Source organism: Mycteria americana, chromosome 11 (assembly GCF_035582795.1).
Source record: "Mycteria americana isolate JAX WOST 10 ecotype Jacksonville Zoo and Gardens chromosome 11, USCA_MyAme_1.0, whole genome shotgun sequence".
NCBI classification, from domain to species: Eukaryota; Metazoa; Chordata; class Aves; order Ciconiiformes; family Ciconiidae; genus Mycteria; species Mycteria americana.
In genome coordinates, this window is record NC_134375.1 from 20,721,439 (window position 1) to 20,742,177 (window position 20,739).

At 62.2% G+C, this 20,739-nt stretch overlaps 3 protein-coding genes across 5 annotated transcripts; 2 read left to right on the plus strand and 1 right to left on the minus strand.

Moving 5' to 3' along the window:
• Positions 1-338: 338 nt before the first annotated feature.
• CCDC71 (coiled-coil domain containing 71) lies at positions 339-11,008 on the minus strand. 2 transcript variants are annotated; one of them, XM_075514520.1, is made up of 2 exons: positions 10,921-11,008; positions 339-8,332 (listed from the first exon to the last, which is right to left on the minus strand). In XM_075514520.1, exon 2 carries the CDS (start codon positions 8,269-8,271, stop codon positions 7,078-7,080), a length of 1,194 nt encoding a protein of 397 aa, XP_075370635.1. In that variant the 5' UTR covers positions 8,272-8,332; positions 10,921-11,008; the 3' UTR covers positions 339-7,077. The 2 variants fall into 2 exon arrangements, with proteins under 2 accessions (XP_075370635.1, XP_075370636.1); XM_075514521.1 differs by lacking the exon at positions 10,921-11,008 and adding an exon at positions 9,949-10,086.
• Positions 11,009-11,238: 230 nt separating this feature from the next.
• Positions 11,239-15,483, plus strand: LOC142415780 (uncharacterized). The gene is made up of 5 exons (XM_075514522.1): positions 11,239-11,423; positions 11,497-11,882; positions 12,491-12,651; positions 13,057-13,189; positions 14,814-15,483. Exons 1-5 carry the CDS (start codon positions 11,270-11,272, stop codon positions 15,018-15,020), a joined length of 1,041 nt encoding a protein of 346 aa, XP_075370637.1. The 5' UTR covers positions 11,239-11,269; the 3' UTR covers positions 15,021-15,483.
• Positions 15,484-15,970: 487 nt separating this feature from the next.
• Positions 15,971-20,476, plus strand: KLHDC8B (kelch domain containing 8B). Of its 2 annotated transcripts, none has more exons than XM_075514207.1 (6): positions 15,971-16,037; positions 16,694-17,163; positions 18,020-18,184; positions 18,376-18,624; positions 18,880-18,981; positions 19,833-20,476. In XM_075514207.1, the coding sequence occupies exons 2-6, from the start codon at positions 16,791-16,793 to the stop codon at positions 20,027-20,029; spliced, it is 1,086 nt and encodes a 361-aa protein (XP_075370322.1). In that variant the 5' UTR covers positions 15,971-16,037; positions 16,694-16,790; the 3' UTR covers positions 20,030-20,476. The 2 variants fall into 2 exon arrangements, with proteins under 2 accessions (XP_075370322.1, XP_075370323.1); XM_075514208.1 differs by having other exon boundaries at positions 18,400-18,624.
• Positions 20,477-20,739: the final 263 nt, after the last annotated feature.

The following is a 20,739-nucleotide window of genomic DNA, read 5'->3' on the forward strand; positions in this document are numbered from 1 at the left end:
AGTCAGAGGGTGGGCAGGCAGGCAGGAGCTGGCAGAGCACCTGCCAGCACAGTGCCGACCCGGCGCATTTCTAGAAACTAACCTGGAATGCAGATTTACACCAGTGTACACCAGTTCAGCACCAGTGGCACTCATCTGGAGCGTTTCCCATCCCAAGCCAGGGCATTCTTTAACCGTGCATGGGTAACCCCAAACCTCATTGGGGGGACAGAGGGGAAGAGGTGGTGGTGGTGGTCTCCAGCTGAGCGCGCCCCACACAGCGGCCAGGCACACGGGAGATGCCGTTCCATGGAGCTCACACGGGGCCGGGAGGAGCGGCCTGGCAGGGCCCAAAGAAAAGCTGGACACGCTGGGCAGTTCTGAGCACCATTTTACTGAAGGGCTGGACACCTGCTAGGACTTCATAACAAAAAGTTCACTTCATTTATGAAAAAAGACAGTCTGGTTTTTGTCCCGTTCCCTCCAAAGAGCAGAATAATACTAACGCTGTCTTTTCACTAAACAATGCCATTCCAAAATATACAACACTGAGTGTGGAGCAGCCCAGCCTCATATTAAACATTAAATATTAATATAGCTTCAGAAACATTCTACACAAACAAATGAAACAGTAAAAAGTTCACTCAAGAACAAGATGGTCAGTTGTTGTAAAGTCACCATACAAAAGTTTGTCACTCGCCCTCCCGCGGGCTGCAGTCACTGCTCCCCAGCCATCGCTCGGGACCCCCGAACGCTGGGGGATGCCCGTGGCTGGGCTGCTGGCACCAGTCCCAGCCGGAGCGGGTCGGTCGTGCTGCGGCATGGAGACGGCTCTCTTAGAGACAACGGTTGGCAGAGATGAGCGCGAGGGGCCGGGCAGTGCCCACCCAGAGCCCCTGCGTCCCTCAGAGTCGCTGCTCTGCTCGGGAAATGCTACTGCTCCGGAGTGCTGCACCGGGAACCAGGAGGAGGGAACGGGGTCACACACCGCGCCTTCCCCGCAACAAACGCCGACACTTGTTCCGTCCCGTCCCAGGCCTTGGCAGCATGGCGGAGCAGGGGCAGGAGGGGAGGTATTTCTGGGGGTAGCTTTGCAGCACCTTCTCTTTTACAACAGCACCATGGGCCTGACTGTGCCTGTGGGAATCACCAGATTCTCACAGGGGCTGCCTGTAGCAACAGGAACAGAAAGGGCTAATTAAGACAACAAGGAGAGAGTCCCAGACGCTAATAATGCCTTTAAGGGACTCCCCAGGGCAAGGCCTAATCATCCCCGCAGGGAAAGATATTTCAGATGCTCACCGGAGGAAGTGGTACCCCCCTGCGAGGGCATCCAGAGGGCACAAGTCAGCACACACGGCACAGGGGGCTCTGCAAGCCGGGGAGCGGTGGCCACCCGAGCAGGGCCAGTTTGTGCGACCGATGAAGGACAGAAACCAAGGGTGAGGGGGGTACCTGCTCCAAAAGGGCACCCCCTCACCCGTGCCCCAGAGCCTGCAGCACCAGTGCCTGCATAGTGCTGCCAGACAGGGCAGGACAGGCTCCGTCAGCCGGGCAGGGACAGAGTGGAGGAAGTGCTATCAGTATGCCACAGACCTGGCTCCTCTGTTTGCAGATCTCCTCCTGCAGCAGAAGCAGAAGATGGCCAGCCAGGTGCTGGTGGCATCTTTGGTTTCCCCTAATCCCAGCTTCTCGCTTTTTCACCAGACCTCCTCGGTCTTCCTAAGCAAACTGAGGGGTCTGGCCTCAGCACCATGTCTTTGGAGGCAGCAGCTGGCCAAGCTGCAAGTGCTAGCACAGTCACATCTACAGGCAGGGTTCACTCGACACTCGGGGCTGGCTCTCCTGCCTTTTGGGACAAGGTCTCTGCTCCACCAGCCAGCGAGGCACCTGGCACCTTCCCAATGGCACACAGCTCCAGGCAGGAGCAGGCTGCAAGGAGAGGGAAACCTGAGCATGATGCTCTCTAGCACACAGCCCCGAACGCAAGGGCCTGGGAGCAACCTGCCCTGCTGCCCCTCTCCACGGATGGTGCCAGCCCACCCAGCTCACAAAGCCAAGGGCCGCAGCACTGTCGAGGAGGTGTGAGGTGCCCCAGAACAGCTGTCTCCTCCTCAGGCCACCTCAGCTCCAGGAAAGCCATCCCTGTCCGACCACAGGAGCAAACAGGCCAGTGCCATTTTGAAGACTGAAACAGAAACTGTCACTTCCACACAAACCAACCAACCTGCTTGAGCTCCACACAGCTCAGCATCAACCCTGCCAACCACAGCTTAAACAAGGATCCTCCCACCTAAACCCGTCCTCCTGCCCGGGAGGCTGCCCAGCTCGCGACACACTGTCCAGCTGCAGCTGAGAGACAAACCTGCTCTCCGTCCCCACGCGTCCCTCGTGCTGTGGCCAAAGGCCCAGCTCCCAGACAGGGCAGGGAACTTGGACCCAAAGGGGAGAGCAGCTGGAGTGGCTGCACCCCCACAACACGCTGGCAAGGTCTGGCCATGAACACAGCACAAGTCACAACTGAAAGGGCCCAAATTCTGTGCTCAAGCCCAAAACCCAAAGCCCCCCAGCCCCTCCTGCCACAGCTGGGGGACTTCCACCAGCTCCACTGGTGGAGAAGTGCTGCTGGTGCACGAGGGGGGGCCCGGAGGACATGCGGCAGAACAGGGGCAGCTGTGGAGCAGGGCTGCGCAGCCGGGTGCGCAGCATCACCCACCCGTGCCGTTCTGCTCCCGACTTCCCTGCGACGCTCTTAGCAGGTGACCGGCTGAAATCTGTGCAAGGAAACACCAGGCAACGAGGGGTCTCAGCCCACCGCCCCCGTGGCCCTGTGAGCGTGAGTGCTGCAGACTGGGCAGGCGATGCCCTGGTCTGAGAAGTATCCAGCTAGGTGAGTGCTCACAACGCTCTGCAGAGCACACCTCCTCCTCGCACTGAAATACCACTAGTGGGCTACAAAACAGGAGTAACAAAATAATCCCTTCTTATTTAGCAGAAAAGTGCTTAAGAAATTCTGTACAAGGATCGCTGCGGCAGCTGGCTCTGGGGGGGGACGCAAACAGTTTGGAAGCAGCAGCACCACGCTACATGGCTTGCAGGGAAGAGGCCGAGGAGAAACTTCTCCAACTGAAAGTAGTGGCAGAAGGTGAAATCTGATCACACTGGACACGAGCTTCAAAACATTTCTACCAATTAACAATGTGATTTCAACTGGTATCTGATGTCAGCTTCCCCTTCAGCTGCCTGCCGGACAAGCTGCTCTCCCCACGGACATCTGAAGCACGCAGGAAGCTCGAGGACCTTGTCTAGTGGAGGCGAAGCATAAACTCTCGCTTCTTGGCAGCTGAATAAAAGGAGAAATGATTTCCACAAACTCAGTCGGAAGAACAGCCCTTTGACCGCTAGCTGAATCATTTCTCGAAGTGACAGTGGCACAAATCCATGCGGTAAAAGCATTCCTAAGAGAGTCTCCAAAGCTCTCGGCTGTCATGGTGCCCAGGAACAGCATAGGCCCGGTTAGGCACTTGGATGAATTCAAAGTGACTAATACACAAACAGGTCTGAACAACCTGCATACAGCACGCTCAGCAGAGACCACAGCACTCCAGGCAAAGCATTTCTATGTGCCCTACCAGTTACTGCTGCGCAGGTCCCTGGAAGGCAAGTGTTACTCTGCTGTTGCAGAATAACATAGGGTGGAAGGGACCTCTGGAGGGAGATCTCTGGTTAGATCAGGTCTTAGGCAGGTCTGGTTTGATCAAACCCTTCATCTTCCCTAAACACCAGACAGCAGCGTCCACAGCACAGTCCCTTCTGCAGCCTCCTGCACATCAGTGTTGAAGGCCCGGGATGCCAGGAGCACCCGCACCTGGCCACGAGACGAAGGACGGCAAAGCCAACCACCAAAAGGCTGCAGGCACTCCGTCTGCCAGCACCAGATTCCCTGGGAACAGCCGACAGGCAGCAGCTGCTGACATTGGCACCAGGGGCTGTAAAGCCCCTCTGTGAGTAACAAGCCGCAATCCTTCCAGCCAAGTTCCCAAATCACCTGCGAGGGGGAAGAGGAGACATCAGGAGGGCAGAGAACCGAGCTCCAGCACTGCCCAGCAGCTCAGGGGCCCTGCAGTTTGTCAGAGATGTGCAGAAGAGCTGAGAGAGACTGGACCGATGATGGGAAAGTCCCTGAGCACAGAGCTATGGGGTGCTCACTTCCCTGGCAGGAGCCTCAGTGACACAGAAGTGTTTCTAATAACGCTTGCCTCTCCCTGCAGAGCAGAAGACCTCTTGCTGGTGGCCTGGGAAGGACACCGGGCGAGCTGTCACCACCAAGCATTCGCAGAACTCAGCTTAGCACCTGGAAAGGCATGGCAGCACTAAGGCAATATGTTCTGCTGGATGTGTTAAGCAACAGTACAAGCCAAGTCCCTGACTGGCAAAGACCGAAGCTGTGAAAGACAAGAGGTGATGGAGAAGAGTGGGGAGCCAGGCAGCAGTGCAGAAAGAAGAAACACAGCGAAGAGGAGGGATGTGGCCTGATAAGCTGGCCTCAGGTGCTCAGCTTCCTGCTCAGGCTGGAGGAAAAGCAACCTCGGCCCAAATTCAGCCTTGTTGATGCACGGTTGTTTTTCCCACCGGAGGCCAGGCGCTCAGCTGGGATGTCTGCGCCGCACGAAGAGGCTCCAGAGACAGCTCTCGGTGCCCTTATATGGGGCTGGGAACAGGGGAAGCCGCTGAGCAGCCTGTCAGGCAGCGATACCGCAGGCAGGAGTTCAGAGCCCTCCTCAGGAAACAGCCAAAAAGAGAAACTCCAGCGCAAGACTTCAAGACCTGGCATTTGAGAGCGTGGGAATGAGAAAGGTCTGAAGGATGGGAACAAAAGGGACAAAGCAATTTTTGGCTGGTTAACAGTGATGGAGGGTCCCTGTTCATCCAGCATCATGTCAGGACAGGGAACTCTCTGCCAGGGCATTTTAAAACACAGAAGCAGAAGAAAATATTTCCTCCTCCTCTGCAGCCAACCAGCGGCATTCACAGGTCAGTCTCCAACACTGCAAGTTATGATCTCTGACAGCAGCTCAGATACGCACAGTAAAACCACACAGAACCCGGGTGTGCGATTCGGAGCCTGCAATCATCCCCTGAGGGAGAACCTCCACCCTGCCCTACCTGGGTGATGGGGGAGAACCCCGTCTGTGCCTCAGGACACCCAGCTTCCCTGCCCTCTCACTCCCTCGTGAACCTCCTCTCTCCTGTCTGTGCAGCGGTTTTCCTCTCTGAGCTGGGGATCGGATGCTGGCCCCTTTTACAAAGCGCTGAAATCCAGCCAGGTGCTAGGGAGGGGATGAAACGTAAGGAGCTGGGGCTGGGGCTTCCCAGGGGAGCTCATCCCTTCAGCCAATGTCTACAGAGATTACTAGGTCAGACAACTGGTATTTTGAGCTGGTGAGAGAATGAGTGGATTACTGGCCCAGTGCTGCAGAGATCTGAACGTACGGCGGTGTAGAGCCAGACCCACACCTGGCCGGACACTGCTCCCTCTCCCCAAGCCGCCAGTTCTGTTTTTGCAGCATCCCAACCGAGACCATCGGAGGCTATCCCTCCCAGGTGACAGCTGCAGCACCGACAGCTCCAACGCGGTGTTTCTCCTGAAGCTTGCAGATCCTTCCCTGCGGAGAGCAGACCAGACCTCCGCCAGCGCACAGCCATGTTCCCATCCGACAGCATGCCCCGGCACAGGAAGGCTAACTCAGCCGTCTGCAGCGGTTCCGCAGTGCCTCCTGGGGACAGGCAGAGCCTGCACTCCGGGAGCTTTCACACCTGCCACACACCTTCTCACAACATCCCAGATGGCACGGCAAAGCTGTCACCCATCGCAACACGGTGCCGATCTCCCCTCTTACTGCTTCACCCCCACAAACTGACAGAAAGAAACTCTCTATGTTTAAGTGCTGGCATATATCCTCTCAACCCTCCTGCTTTTCTGCTTTAACTCAGGCTCAAATACCCCACCGAGCTCTGGGACCGGCAAGATGTATCTAAGACATTCAAACACAGCCTATGTCTTCTCTACCAGTACCTAGAACCTGCTCCTGAAACACCCAGCAACAGCAAAGCAGTTACGTGGTGGGCAGGACACCTTATGCAATTCTTATTAACAACTCCGGCCCTTCAGCTTTAACAGCCACAGTTCATGTTCTACATTTGCACCTGGGGTACAGGAGAGCAGAGCAACACTGGGTGCTGAGGAATCGCTCTTTGGAGGCAAACCCCTACCATGAGTTCAGAGCTTCTGCTACCAACAAACGGAGGAGGCACCTAGAGATGTCAGGCAGACTTGCAGGCGACAGCCCTGTAACACTCCCCCACTCTTATGCAGAGGTAATACCGAAAATATGATTAAAACTATAGTCAACGATCAGCTGGTAATTCTCCAAATTACTTGGCATTTCTGGAGACGAACAAGTGGCTATAACTCTGCCTGCTGCTGAGCTGCTCAAGAGAGCCCAGAACAGACTGTCACAACACTGAATCACAAAGAAATCCTGGCACCTTTCAACAAAAGACTGGCTGAAGGGGAGGGGGAACAAAAGCTATCGAACCCAATCCCAGAGGGACGGAGGAAGTGCATCTTCCCACCATTCCTAGGCGATATGCACATATATGGATATATAGATATATAGATAATAAAGTTATAAAATTTGATCAAAATAAAACCAGTAAATGTACAGCTTGAAAAAGAGCAGTATCACAGTGCATCAATGTCATGAGAAAGTCCCGTGTTCTCCCCCTGCACGAGAGCGCAGCCTGCCACGTTCAGAAAAGCACCTGCGGGAAGTGAGCCCTCCGACCTGGTGGGCTCGCTGCGGGCGAGAGTCACTGTCCCGCGTTCCTGAACAGGGGTTTGTATTTCTGCAGTCAGTTCTGCATAGCAGTGGTAGACAGGCAGAAACAGCGCGAGCGCAGGCTGCTCCGTCTGCAGGTTAGTCGACATATCGTCACCAGGCACCAGAGATCCAGAGTCGCTCTTAAACTTCTCCACGCTCTGGTGCCGGGCTCGTATTTACTTACTTACAAAAAAAAGTGACAAAGTGAAGAAACTCAGGGAACGCTGTGAGAGTGGGACAAGGGCTGAATTCGGATCACAGGGGACAGGTTGACCCTAAGAATCTTCTGTGCTCTCCTCCTCACTTCATCGTCAGAAGAAGAGTTGCCCACCTTGATGGCCCGGAATTTCAGCAGGTTCAAAGTGCTCTGAGCCCGTCGAGATTTATTTTGGACAGGAATGGTATTTGCTTTCTTCCTCTGCGGTGCTTCTCTTGTCTCCGTAGTTCTTCTCCTCTTCTGCCCAATGCTCTCTCGGAAACTGCTGCTGTCCTTCCACTCTGTTTTTCCCACTAGAGGTTCCTTATTTTTGATTTTCAAGGTCTTGGACTGCGGTGCTGCGGTGCGGTCCTGGGACGAGCTGCCAGTGACTCTCCCGTTGAGAACTCCCGAGGCTTTGCAAGCATTGCTCTCCTGCAGCACTCCACCCTTTGGTCCCTTCAGAAGATTTAAAGCGAGGGTGGCAGAATCCGGTGCTTTCTTTATCAAACGCTTGTACCCCTTACCTTCTGTAATTTTAGTGGTCTTGCCTGAAGAAAACTGCCTCGGCGGATTCGAAGCCTTGAGGAGTTTAAGGTCCGAGGGTGAGATCCCAAGACGCCCTCGTGTGTACTTGGACTCCAAACATGACGCGGTAGTTTTCAGCGGCACCAGAGCTTCCAGAACCACCGACAGTCTCATGGCTGGATACACGTCAGGATACATGCTTGTAGGGAAGCCCACTGCCGCGGCCTTGGACGTGCCGGATCTTGTCTGCTTCAAGGAGCTCAAGAGGAGATTTGTGGAATCCCCTTTAGAGACAGGCTGAGCAGAGACTTTTGAAGAGTTCACCGAAACGCCGGTGGGCGAAGCAGACACCTTTGCCACAGCTGCGGTGTTTCGAGCCGGACTCTTAGCGGACTCGGTGGTAGCGGCACAGTTGTGCGTGGTGCTCTCTTTTGTTTGGCTAGGTGTGTCTGCCGTGCACGAGCTGTACCCGTACACATCCTTACTCCGCAGAATTGTGGGCTGGTAGCCCTCCTCCTTCAGGGCCTGAATGAAGGCCACCAGCTGGGTCTCTGTGTCCGAAAGGTCCTTGGACATCGGGTTGAAGACTCGGAGGGCTTCCTCCAGCACTTTCTGTCCTGCAGAGGAAATTCTCGACCAGGAATGGACAGCTTTTTCTTCCACATTGTTCACTGCAATATTCATGGCATTAGGCAAACGGGCACTTCAAAAAGGTCCAAATTACTGGAAAAACAACCCTTGACACCTCAAAAGGAGAGAGAAGATAGTTAGCTCACAGCAACTGAAATGATCTTGCATTTTTTAAGCGAGGACCTGAAACCATTAAACCCAGGCATAGCTACTCAAACACTGGGTCAGATTCTGGGCACAACCCACGTTAGAAGCATCATCAAGACAATCCTGCCACCGATTTATCTCTGCAGTCAAACTAAAACATCTCTCGCAGAAATATCCTCAGACCTAAACAAAGACTTCAGGCAATCCCATCCAACCCATCCCAAGGTGAAGGGTTCCAATGGTTAACTCAGTGAAATCTGCAGCTCACTTCCAGTTTGAGTTTGACACGCCCCAGCTTTGGGTAACCAGATCTCATTTTCCCTTGGTAAAGCAGCCTTTCATTGAACCCTCTCCCTGCGCACGCACCGAGAACACCACGATCGAGCCATGTCAACACTAAGCAGCCTGAGCACCTCAAATCTATCCCAGCGTCACGTTCAATTTTCCAGCTTCCTAATTGATTCTGCTCAAAAATTGATTCTGAGTCCCTGCCAAAGTTGCAGCATCCTCCTGAAGACCTGACAGCAGAGCTGGAGGCTATTTCAGTTGTGCTTCATTGATGCTGAACGCTGTGCCGAGGCAACATCGCTCCTTGCTGTTCCCTTGTTTGAACAACGGTCTGCAACTTGCTGTCACAGCAAACTGGTGTTGATCCAAGGGCACTCGCTGCCAAGTGAGGAGGAAGCAGGAAATTCAAGCAGGGCGGCATGAAGGAAACACACGTCACCGGGGCCAAGTGTACAATGGCCTGAGGGACAACACTCGGATCACGCTCAGGGCACTACACAGCTGTCTGCCCGGGACAAAAGCACTAATCATTGCTTTAAATAAAAAAAATAGGCACTGAAGAGCAGTCCAGGCAGGGCTTTGTGATGCACCTAGGAGAACTCTGATCCTCTCACGCTGAGCCGGCGACCTCGCCAGCTCCGCAGCTGGACGCTGTGCCGAGAAGTTATAAAATCTTTAGCTTCATTGATACCTCTCAAAATAATAAGGAGGATTCAGTGAAAAAGCCTTTTCAGGGAAATGCGGAAGGTGTCGGAGACACTATCAGAGAGGGCAGCGCACAGGCAAGAAAGCTGTGATGGAGCAGTTAGCGCCTGAGCAGACAGAGCAAGGAACTACTTGTGTCCGACGTTCCTCCCAGAACTCCGGTTTCACCACAACCCGGGAGTGCCAGCCCCGGCCCGGCGCCCCATGCCACCACCGGCTGCACGAGCAAGGAAGAGACACAGCCAGAAAGCAGCCGCAGAAGGGGAAGCACAGGTCAGCGGGGGGGTAAGAGCCTCCGCATGACAGACTAATCTCAGTCAAGTGTTCTGCAGACGTCACGGCAGAAGAGGGATTTGGAGGAGGATAATGCAGTTGCTCTGCGACACGCGGGGGATCTCCCACGGAGGAGGGGAGGCAGGCAGGGAAGCGCTCTGACAGAGCCGCGGCTGGCGTCATCAGCCAGCGGTGAGATTTGCCACCTCCAAAGTAAACAAGCGGTAGCAGGCGCAGTGAAGCCAGCGAGGATGTAAAGCTTAATCCCAAGCTGGTAGAGAGGGAGGAACCAACGGAGAAGCACAACTAACAACATACTCTCAACAGGCTGCAAAATGGATCATCTTCAGGCTGCAGCGAGCCCGGGAACAGCTGGGACACCTTAAGGGATATTCTGATGTTGAACGGAGAGGCTGTGACATCTCCTCGGGGACAGGACATCTCAACATCGATCCGCCTGGTCTTGGTTTGTGCAGTGCAAGTTGTAGTCGGAGCGAAAGCCGGCCACAAGCTGGCACACCCCCAGACAGTCTGTCCACCCAACAGCGAGTTCCATCACTTGACGCGCTACCGGGAGACGTGCCCTAGCTAAAGTGCTGCGGGGCCACAGGCCGCAGCGCTCCTGGCACGGGTGGAAGCTACAGCGCTGGCGGGACCCTCACCCAACGCTCGAGCGATGCCAGGCCCGGCTGCCCGGGAGCGGAGCTCGAGGAAAGGGCTCTGCAGTGCTTCTCCGGGTGCACCGGAGGGACAAGCAGGCTGCCGGCAGGGCCAAGGCGCGGGGCTGGGGCAGCCTGGGGAGACGGAGGCTGGCGTGGAGACCCGAGGAGGGCTCGGTGGGGGCCGCCGGGGCGGGCAGCCCCCCCCGGCTCGGCCTCTCCTCCTGGCCCACCCCTCGGTGGAGGAGATGCCCCTTCCCGAGCGCCCGTCCCTCGCTCCCCTCGCACACCCCTCCCCAGGCTCGGCTCGGCCCGGCCCGGTAAGGAGGGGCCGGCGGGAGCCGTGGCCGGGCGCCCTCGGCCCGCCGGTCGGAGGGGCCCCGGGGCGGGGAGAGCCGCCCGGGGCCGGTGCCCCTCCCTACGGGGCTGCGGGGAGGTGATTGGTGCAGACAGCGGGTGCGGCCCCCCCGCTCGGCCCCGCGCCGGCTCCCGGGCCCGGGGGGGCGGGGGCCGGGGCGGGGCCCTCAGCGCCGCGGCTCCGCCTCCAGCGCCCGGAGGCCGCCCCGCCGGGCGGCTCGGCAGCGCCCTCGCCCGGGAGCGCGGGGCCCGGGCACCGCCGGCCCCAACCTACCGGCCGCCGCCAGACCCGCACCCGCCGTTGCGCTGCGACCGCCGCTCCAACATGGCCGCCCGCGGAGCGCCGGAAGCGCCGCCCACTTCCGCTTCCGGCCCCCTTCCGCGGACCGGGGCCACGCCCCCCACCGCGGAGCGGGCTCGGCCACGCCCCCTGACCCCGCCCTCCGCCCCCGCCGCGTTCGCGGTGTCCATGGCGACGGCGGCGGGCGGTGCAGCCCCGGGCCGCCAGGGGGCGCCGGCCGCCGGAAGCGGCGCGGGCAGAACCGTTTCCAGGTAACGGCGGCGCGGCCGGGGCCGGTTCCGGTGGCGGGGCCGATTCCGGTGGCGGGGCCGGTTCCGGGGCGATGAGCGGCGGGGCCGGGCGGCGGCGGCGGCTGGTGCTGCACGTGGACCTGAACAACACGGTGGTGGCGGCGGACGCGATGTCGGGGCAGGGCCCGCGGGCGGCGCTCAACGTCTTCCTCAGCACCGTCACCTGGGGCCGCGCCGGGGCCGCCGGTGAGCGCCGGGGCCGGGGCCTGCGGGGGCCGGGCGGGCGGGGGCGGCGGCTGAGCACCCCCCTCTCTTGCAGGCGAGTGGCAGTGGGCGAGCGACCGCCCCTCCCTGGGCCCCCCCTGCCCCGGCGCCGTCAGCTACTACAGCCGCCACGGCCGGGACCCCGCCTTCACCGAGGCGGGCCCGGGCCGGTGCTTCGGCGGCCTCCACGCCCGCCACCTGCAGCTGCTGGAGTGGCCGGGCCGGCCGCACGACGTCTTCTCGGTCCCGGGGGAACCGAGCAAGCACTACCACCTGATCCTGCCCGCCTTCTTCCGCCTGCTGGACACCCTGCACCGGGAGGGAAGGGCCTTCGCCGTCGTCTTCAGGACCTTCGGCGCAGACCTGCCCCGCGCACTCCGGGCCGTCAGCTGCGCCCTGGCCGGGCAGCACCCCCGGTTCCCCGCCCTGCGGGACGTGGCGGTGAGTGGCACCCCGAGGGCCCGGCGCGCTGGAGAAGGGCAGCCGGACGGCCTGCACGGAGCTCCCCACGTCAGGCTGCTCTCCGGCCGCTTGGCCGTCCCGCTTTTAAAAGCACCGGCTTCTGCGGAGAGGAAACACAGCCAGCTTCTCGGGAAGAAGCTGTTGGCTGGGGGGGAGCGCGCGTGCGTGCGGATCCTGGAGGGAAGGGTCTCCTCTCGGGCTGTCCCGGGTTGGGCAGAGCATCCCTTCTCCCGGAGAGGGGCCGCTGCAGCAGAGCGTGGCTCCCTGGCTCGGAGCCGGTCGCAGCCGTGCTCTGCCCTTGGCAGCACGCTGGGCAGGAACGCCGGGAACGAGCTTCAGAAGCTGCTTTGGATGTTCCTCGGAGCGTTGACAGGGAACAGAAACAAGAGCAGTGTGCAGGTCATTCCTTTCCATCCCTGGGGAGGGGATGATTTTTGGTTGGGGGGGGTTCCACGCCTCTTCTTGTCTTCTCCCCAGCACCGTCCTCCCACGCTGCGGTGGTGGGGAGTCTCCACCCTGCTGCCAATGCACGAAAAAACCTGTCTGCTTTGGAAACCTTTCCTCTCCTGCTTTCTGTGGTCCTGCAGCTCCCTGTGGACCTCACCCCTGGCCAGATACGCTGCAGCAAGCAAGGGGCGGTGCTGACAAGGGGAGCAGAGCGACTGGCCACCCACAAAGATGGAAGAAAGCTTTATGACTACTTCAGCTCCTTTGAGGGAATTGGAGGCTTCCAAGACCATTTTGACTGGTGAGAGGCAGGGCACTGAGGAAGTGGATTGGGCATTTTCTCCTCTCCCGTGATTCTCTGAGCTTCTCCTGGTCTGGGATAGCTCCTAGTTTTAAGGTCTTTGTTACTTACGTGCTTCCTATTTTGTCTATGGGCAGCCCGATGGGGGTCTCACATCTTTCCTCAGGTCTCCGTTCCCTGCTGTACCTCCTGCTTTTCTCCAAGCACCCCCTGATTTGTCACCTCACTGCAAAATGCTTCTCTTTCACGAGCAGCAGCAGTGGGCAGAGGGACAGGACGGTCTCCATCCCACTTCCCTGGCTCAGGGGGTTGCCCTGAGCCCACAGTGCAGCCTTGCCCGCCTTTACCCGAGAGCTGTCGTGCTCTCCCTCCCCTGACTGCTCCTCGTCCTGCTTGCTGTTCCAGGTGGGCCAGAAATCAGTTCTCTTCTCAGGGTGGGAAGCCCCTGTGGATCGACCCCCATGATCCCGGCGTTCACCACATCTTCATCGATGACAACATCCGGCTGGACGATGCGGACACAGTTGTTCATCCCCAGGTAGGAGGCTGAAGGCCCCTCCGGCGCCAGCTGCCTGTGCTGCGGGGTGTCCCCGGTGAGGTCAGGCGTGTTTTGTCCCCTTTGCATGAGCATGAGCCTGCAAAGGGGGATCAAGGCGTAGCCCCGGTGTCACTGCACCCCGTGCCACCGGTGTTGGTGGCAGCGATGCACGGGGCTGCCCGCGGGGAGGGTGAGATCAGCCGTCAGCAGAGAACAGCAGGTGCTGGCTCCCTGCGCTCGCTGCCGAGTGCCTCTGCTCTGCCGGATGAGTCAGCCCGGCTCCCGGCGGCAGTGGCAATGGCAGCAGGCCAGCCAGCCTTGGGGCACGGCCGCAGCTCGTCTGCGGCACCGAATTGAAAGGGCAGTGTTTGTGGTGGAGCACGCCTGGAAAAGGGAACATTTGTGTGGACAGAAACGCGCCTGGCAGTTGGACAACTGTCGATGCTCAAACAAGAGCCGCAGCTCCACCGGTGAGCCTGAACCCCTGCCCGTTTCCATCCGGGAGGAGACAGCACGGAGCGGGGGAAACCTGTGGCAGCCGGTGAATGGTCAGCAGCGTTTGCTGGGCAGCCGGGGAGTGGCGAGGGATAGGATGCTTGTTGGATTTTCCCCACCATACAAGCTCCCTCCGTTCATGGATTTGTAGCTGGTGGCAGGAGTTGTCGCTGCCCAGAGCAGACCTGTCAGGAATAGGCTTCAGTCTGTGCCGTGCCTGATTCCGGTGAATTAACGTGGACGGCTCTGCTGAGAGCCCGAGGCCCCTGCGCGCAGCAGCTGCTGCCTCCGTGTCTGCAGCGGTTGGAGCAGGGCTTGCGCAGCTCCACTTGCTGCATGTCAGCCTCAGGCTCTTTCCCTGATCAAGGAGTTCCTCCTTTCGCCATCTGTAGCTGGCACGGCTGGTCAGTCGGGCTGCTCGGCTTGTCTCGGGGCAGCCGTGCAGCCAGCCCCGGGGCTCCCCCCGCACCGGATCAGACAGGTAGGATCAAGTTATGGTGGCAGCAGACGTTGCTGGGGTCTGGGTGGCAGCTGAGCATCTCGCCAGCAGGGCTCGTCCCCGCTGCCAGGACTTTGCTGTCCTGCAGCCAGGATCGGTAGGTTGGATGCCAGCTTCCCCTCCTCTTGCATCACCAGCTCTGCAGGGCTGTCCCCGTGTCAGACAGTGGCAGGGCAGTGCTGGGAGGGAAACAGATTGCCAGGTGGCCTTAAGCAGAGCCACAGTTAAGATCAGAAGGTGAAGTCCTTGTTCCCTCCTGTGCGACAGGCTGTGGCAGCCAAAGGAAGAGCTGCTGGCAGAGGTTTTCCAGCTGCGTGGTGTGGCCCGTTCCTTAGGGGAGGCCCAGCCATGTGTGTGATGAGCTGGTTCGGAGCCAAAGGGGCCTCATGGGAGGGAGGGGAAATCTGGAGAAACTTCATCTCCTACCGCTGGAGCGGAGATGGGAGCCCCTGCCCTCTGCCACCGACCCACAGCCAGCGGGAAGGCGCGTGGCCGAGGAGGAGGGCAGGGTGCACCGCAGGGTGCGTGCGCTGCTGTCACTGCCAGGCTCTGCGCTCGTGCCGGGCACGGCCCTGGCACTGCTGCCCGCGGAGCATGCAAGTGCTTCTGTGCGCTGCTCTCTCCCCGCAGGTGTTTTCGGAGCAGGGCAGCAGCAGCCCCAGGCACGCTCCCACCTCGGAGCTGTACGACATTTGCCTGGTGCAGACCGACCTGCTGGAGGCCATTGCCGACGAGGACTATTTCCTGCGCTGCGTGAGGAGGTGCGAGGAGAACTACGACCGCTACCTGGCCTGCACGGAGAAGGACACCCCAGGCCAGCAGTGGGATGGACAGTGATGCCACCTCGCAGGGCCGAGGGGCTCTGGACTGGGACACCCCCTGCTTCCTGCTATGCGCGGGCAAAGTCCCAGGCTGGGTTTCTGCTTTGAGCTGTCCCCTCTCCGATGTGCGACGTGCCCGCTCGGTCCTGCCAGGAACCTCCATGCCCGAGCACAAGCGTCCTGGGAGCTTGTGTGACGGGATCCCTGGAGGAAACGGCTTTCCTTTCCTCGTTAGTGCTGTGGGGAGCTGCCTGCCTGGCTGGCAGGGCCGGGGTAACGCAAGCAGCCACGCTAGTGTTCACACCTCCCTTCCCACTCCCGCATGGCCGGCTGGTGCGGAGCGGGTGCCGGGGTAAGTGCAGTGTTACCGGCGGCACGCCTGAGTGCCGTTTGCGGTGTTGTCCCCGGCAGAGCTAGCGATGCCGTGTCACTTCTGCCTGTTTTTAAAGCAAACCTTTCTAGCTCGTTTCTGGTGTGAGTTTCCTGCCTGCCCTTGGCTCTGCCCGTGCTGGTGGGTGGAAAGCGCCTTTCCCGGCATGCTCATTTGCCGGGCTCAGCCAAGTGGGGACAAAAGTGACGGTAGAGGGTTTGGGACCCCTGCGCACCTTCCTGACGCTGCTGAGAGCCCCCGACGAGGTCGTGCTCAGAGCGGGGCCGAGCTCACGCTCCGTCCCCGGCAGCCCCGCCGTGGCGATGGGCAGGGGCTCCTCTTCGGGGCAGGACGGTGGCTTCTCAGCTCCGTGAGCCCGGTGCTGGGGCGGCTCCGGCACCGGCAGCCTGCGGCTGGGGAGCGCAGAGCCGGGGGCCCCGCCGCCCAGGGGTCCCTCCAGCCCCTTTTCCTGCGGCGGGGTGAACGGGGCAGGGGCACGGCGGACCGGCAGCGGCACCGAGGGCCCCGGGAGGGCCGGGCGGAGGGGAGCGGGGCCCGGCGGGGGGGCCGGGGCGGGCGCGGCACCGCCCCCACCGGCAGCGGGCGGGCCCGGCGCGGGCGGCGGCGCGGAGCGGCGGGGAGAGCAGCGGAGCGGGCGGAGAGGTGAGCGCGGCCGCGGTCCCTGCCCCGCTCCCGGCAGCGGGGAGCCCGGGCCCGGCGGAGCGGCGGGCCGGGGGGTGCGGGCTGCGGGCGGGAGCCCGGGGAGCGGCGGGCCGGTGCTTGCGGGCTGCGCGCCGAGAGCAGGAGCCTCGGGGAGCGAAAGCCTCGGGGGGGGGTGCGGGCCGTGCACCGGGAGCCCCGGTGGGTGCGGGTTGTGAGCCGGGAGCCCCGGGGTGCAGGAGCCCCGGGGAGTGGGAGTCCGAGCGGGTGCGGGCTGTGCGCCGGGAGCCCCGGCGAGCGGGAGCCCGGGGTACGGGAGCCCCGGTGGGTGCAGGCAGGAGAACCCTGGGGAGTGGGAGTCCGAGCGGGTGCGGGCTGTGCACCGGGAGCCCGGGGTACGGGAGCCCCGGGGTACGGGAGCCCCGGGGTACGGGAGCCCCGGAGAACGGGAGCCCCGGTGGGTGCAGGCAGAGAGCCCTGGGGAGTGGGAGTCCGAGCGGGTGCGGGCTGTGCACCGGCAGCCCCAGGGAGCGGGAGCCCGGGGTACGGGAGCCCCGGTGGGTGCAGGCGGGGAGCCCTGGGGAGCGGGGTCTGTCGGCTCGCTGGGGCCAGGGGGAGCGGAGGGGGCCCGGGCGGTGACTTGGGTGCTCTCCCCGCAGGAGGCGGCGGGCAGAGCCGGGCCAGCGCCGAGCCAGGCCGGATGGGCGGCGTGGCGGGGCCAGGGCCCGGGGACCCCCGGGGCGGCTGAGCTGGCCCATGGCGGCGGGCGCGGGCGCCTTCGCATGGGCCACCTTCCCCGCCATGCCCACGCGGCGTGTGTACTGCAGTGCCACGCACCGCGACGGGCAGCTCTTTGTGCTGGGTGGCTGCGGGGGCGGCGGGAGAGCCCTGGGTGCTGCCGAGGTGCTCGACCTCCCGGCCCAGCGCTGGACCACGCTCCCGCCGCTGCCCACGCCTCGGGCCGGCGCTGCCGCCCTCGCCTTGGGCAAGCAGATCCTGGTGGTGGGCGGCGTGGACGCGGCGCAGAGCCCCCTTGCCTCTGTCGAGGTCTACCACGTGGATGAGGGCAAGTGGGAGAAGAAGGCGGCGCTGGCTCAGCCCTCCATGGGCATCTCAGCCGTGCAGAGAGGTGAGGGCTGGGGCTGGGGCTCGGCTGCGAGTACCTCTACCATCCGAAGTGGGGATGCAGGGGTCAGGGATGCTTAGGTGGGATTTGAATCCCGCTGCTGCTTGGGATGCAGCATGAGGCTTTCACCCAGCAGCCGGACTTGCTGGTTAATGGCAGGGTCATGCTCCTGCCCCAGCAGCCCCGTTGCAGCCCAGGGCTGGGCGACGTGGAGCCTCTCCAGGCACAGGAGTCTTCCCCAGCTGCCCTGGCCGGGAGCCGTGCCGGGGCAGCCGAGCACCCTGCTCCAGCCCAGCTCGGCATGCTGTGCACCGAGCATGTTGTGATTCCTGCCCAAACTTTGCTGAAGAGCCTCCGAGCCTTGGCACAGCCTGGCAGCCCCTGTGCTGGGGGCCGGGGTTGGTGCCATACGTGGTGACCACGTCTCTCCCTGCCTGGGGACGCCGTGGCATGGCCCCGGTTGCAGCGGGGCGGGCAGGGCAGAGGGGCCGGCAGGGCAGCGGTGGGAGCGGGCAGGGGTGCTGGCCGCACCGGGAGCGTGAGCAGGATTTGGCAGCATGGCTGTGTTGCCATGGTGTCTCCAGGGAGATGGTACTGCCGAGAATAATTAGAGCCGATGGCCTTGTGCTCCGCTCTGCGCCTGATGGATGGAGCGGAGAGGAGGGCAAGGGGGTCCCAGTGGGGTCAGGGCATTGCCGGCCTCGGGCCTGGCCGTGCTCACTGTCCTCTGGCCACCCCAGAGCGGCAGCTGGCCATGGAGCTGGGGAGCACCCGTGCTGCCTGCCCTGGAGGGCACAGGGTGTGGGGGGGGCCCCCAGCCCCACGGCGCTGCCCACGGCTGTCCCCACCTCTTTTGCAGATGGAGCCGTCTACGCGCTGGGGGGAATGGGTGCAGACACCTCTCCCCAGGCGCTGGTCCGCGTCTACGAGCCGGCAAAGGACCACTGGCAGCCCCTGCCCTCCATGCCCACCCCCTGCTACGGGGCCTCTGCCTTCCTGCAAGGCAACAAGATCTTCGTCCTGGGTAGGCGTCGCTGGGGCGAGCCGAGCGTCCCCCCGCACCCCTGCCCTCTCCCCCGCTGCCTCCCCGGACCGGGGGGTGACCCGGTGCACCCCAGGGTGTCTCCGTGCTGCCCTCCTACCCCAGCACTGCAGCCGGCAGGCCCCATCCTGCTTGCTGAGCCCACTGATGGTGCCGGCTCGGGGTGCCGGCAGCCGCAGTGTCTCCTCTATGCACAGGGGGCCGGCAGGGCAAGCTGCCCGTCACCGCCTTCGAGGCCTTCGACCTGGAGACGAGGAGCTGGACGCGCTACCCCAGCGTGCCCAGCCGCCGCGCCTTCGCTGCCTGCGCCATGGCCGACGGCATCGTCTTCAGCCTGGGGGGGCTGCAGCAGCCGGGGCCCCACAACTTCTATTCCCGTCCCCACTTTGTCAACACAGTGGAGATGTTCGACCCCGCGCAGGGTGAGCTCCGTGTCCCTGGGTGGGGTGGGAGCGTCCCCTGCGGGTCCAGGATGGCTCCCTGGGTCTTGGTGAGGGGTGTCCATGCCCCAGGGACACGGTTCATCCGGGCTCTGAGCATCAGCCCCTTGCACCCATGGGGTGCCCTGCGTTCCTGGGGTGCCATTAGCCCGGGCGTCTCCTGGCCTCGGTGCGCAGAGATGCCTGCCCCATGGAGAGGAGCCCCGGCGGGTGATGCTCAGACCCTCTCGCCCCCAGGTGTGTGGAGCAAGCCAAGCCGTGCTGTCCGCATGAGGGAGAAGAGAGCTGACTTCGTGGCCGGCTGCCTGGGAGGAAGAGTGGTGGCCGTGGGTGGCCTCGGTAAGGCTGGGGAGAGGCGTGTGGCTGTGTTCCCGTCCCCATCCTTTGTGGCACATCAGTGACCTGTGTGGTGGCAGGGAGGTCGGCTGTGCAAAACCCTGGTGGTACTGCAACACACTCCACATCTGCATGGCCTTAGCTCTGCCCGCCGTGTCCCTCCGGTGTCCCCTGAGTGCTGGGGGACCCTACTGCCCTGCCCCACAGGCTGCCCCCACTGAGCCGCTTGCCCCTTTCGCCCCCCGGCCAGGCTTTCCTGGCTCGGTGTGCAGCATGCCGGGCTCGCACAGCCCACACCGGCTGAGCCCCGCCATGCAGGGCTGCAGTGCCACATCCCTCTCCTGAGAGAGCTGGGGAAAGGTTAGTGCTGTCACTCAGCAGCGGGGATGCAGTGGGGACGGCTGCCCGGGGAGCCCGGCGCCGGCCGTAGCCCCCCCAGCCCTACGGCGAAGGCTGCCAGACCCCGCCGAGCTCACGAGCTGCAGGGCAGGAGGAGGCGCTGGGGAAGGCGAGCGGTGCTGGCCGGATCGCTGCGGTGTGGCGTTGCTTCCGAGCCCTGCCGAGGCTGGAGCTGCCCTCCCTTATTCCCCGGTGATGGCTGCGGGCTGCCGGTGCGGGGGCAGAGCCTGCAGTGTGGCATCGGTGCCGGCAGCCCTCCCCATGGGGATGCCACTAATCCTCTTGTGCCCCTGCTAATTGCCTCTGGGATTGCAGAGCCCCCGCAGCGCAGGGCTCGGGGACTGGTCGCCTGCTGGGGGCTCCGGCTGGGGCATCAAAGATGTGTGACGGGGGAAAGGCAGAGCCTGGGGCGCGGGGAGGGCTGGGGGGGTCTGATGCCGTCCCGTCTCCCGCAGGGAACCAGTCCTGCCCGCTGGACTCGGTGGAAGGGTTCAGCCTCTCGCGGAAGAAGTGGGAGCCGCTGCCCCCCATGCCCACCGGTCGCTGCTCCTGCTCCAGCTGCCCGGCGCCCAGCCTGCTCTTCATCATCGGTGGGGTGGCCCAGGGCCCCAGCGGTGCCGTCGAGGCTCTGTGCCTGCGCGAGGTGCCCTGAGCAGGGCCCCGGGGACCAGCCCCGGCCGAGCACCAAGTGCCTGAAGACGGGGACAGGGTGTGTAAGCACCGGTGTGTGCGGGTGACCTGGCTCCGGGGAGCTGCTGTCCCGTGCTGCCAGGCACCGGAGCAGCTGCGGTTTCTCGCCATGCTTCGGAAACCCCTCTCGGCTCCTGCACCGCTGTGGCAATGGAGCTCGGGGCAAAATCCTGCCTGGCGAGAGGGCTGCGGCCGGCAGCGCGGAGGGAGCAGCGGCGGCAGGACTGTCGCTGGCTGCGCTGCCCTGTCCGGCCCGGTCTGTGCCACGGCGTGTCCGTGCCGTGTGTGTAGCAGTGAGTGCTGTGTCGTCGTAGACCCAGTCGATGTCTCATGTAGCACAGAGGTGCCCTGTAGCTCAGTGCCTAGGAGGTGATGTAGCACCTTGAATAAATGAAACATGTGGAATTTTACCCCGGTGGAGTTGTGTCGTCCCTGGTTATCCTGCTCCGGGCAGGGACGTGCCACAGTCTGTCGGGAAAAACCTCTCCCAAGGGAGAACCTGGCCAGCCCTTCCCCAGTAGAGCCCCGTGCCATGGGGCCCCGTGCCATGGGGCAGGGATGGCTCTTGCTCCTTTCCCCACTGCCAGGGTGAGCAGAGCAATGCGATACAGGGATCCGGCCCTCCTTTTGGAGAGGGAGAGCCGAGCGGCGGCTGCCCTGCCTCGGCACAGC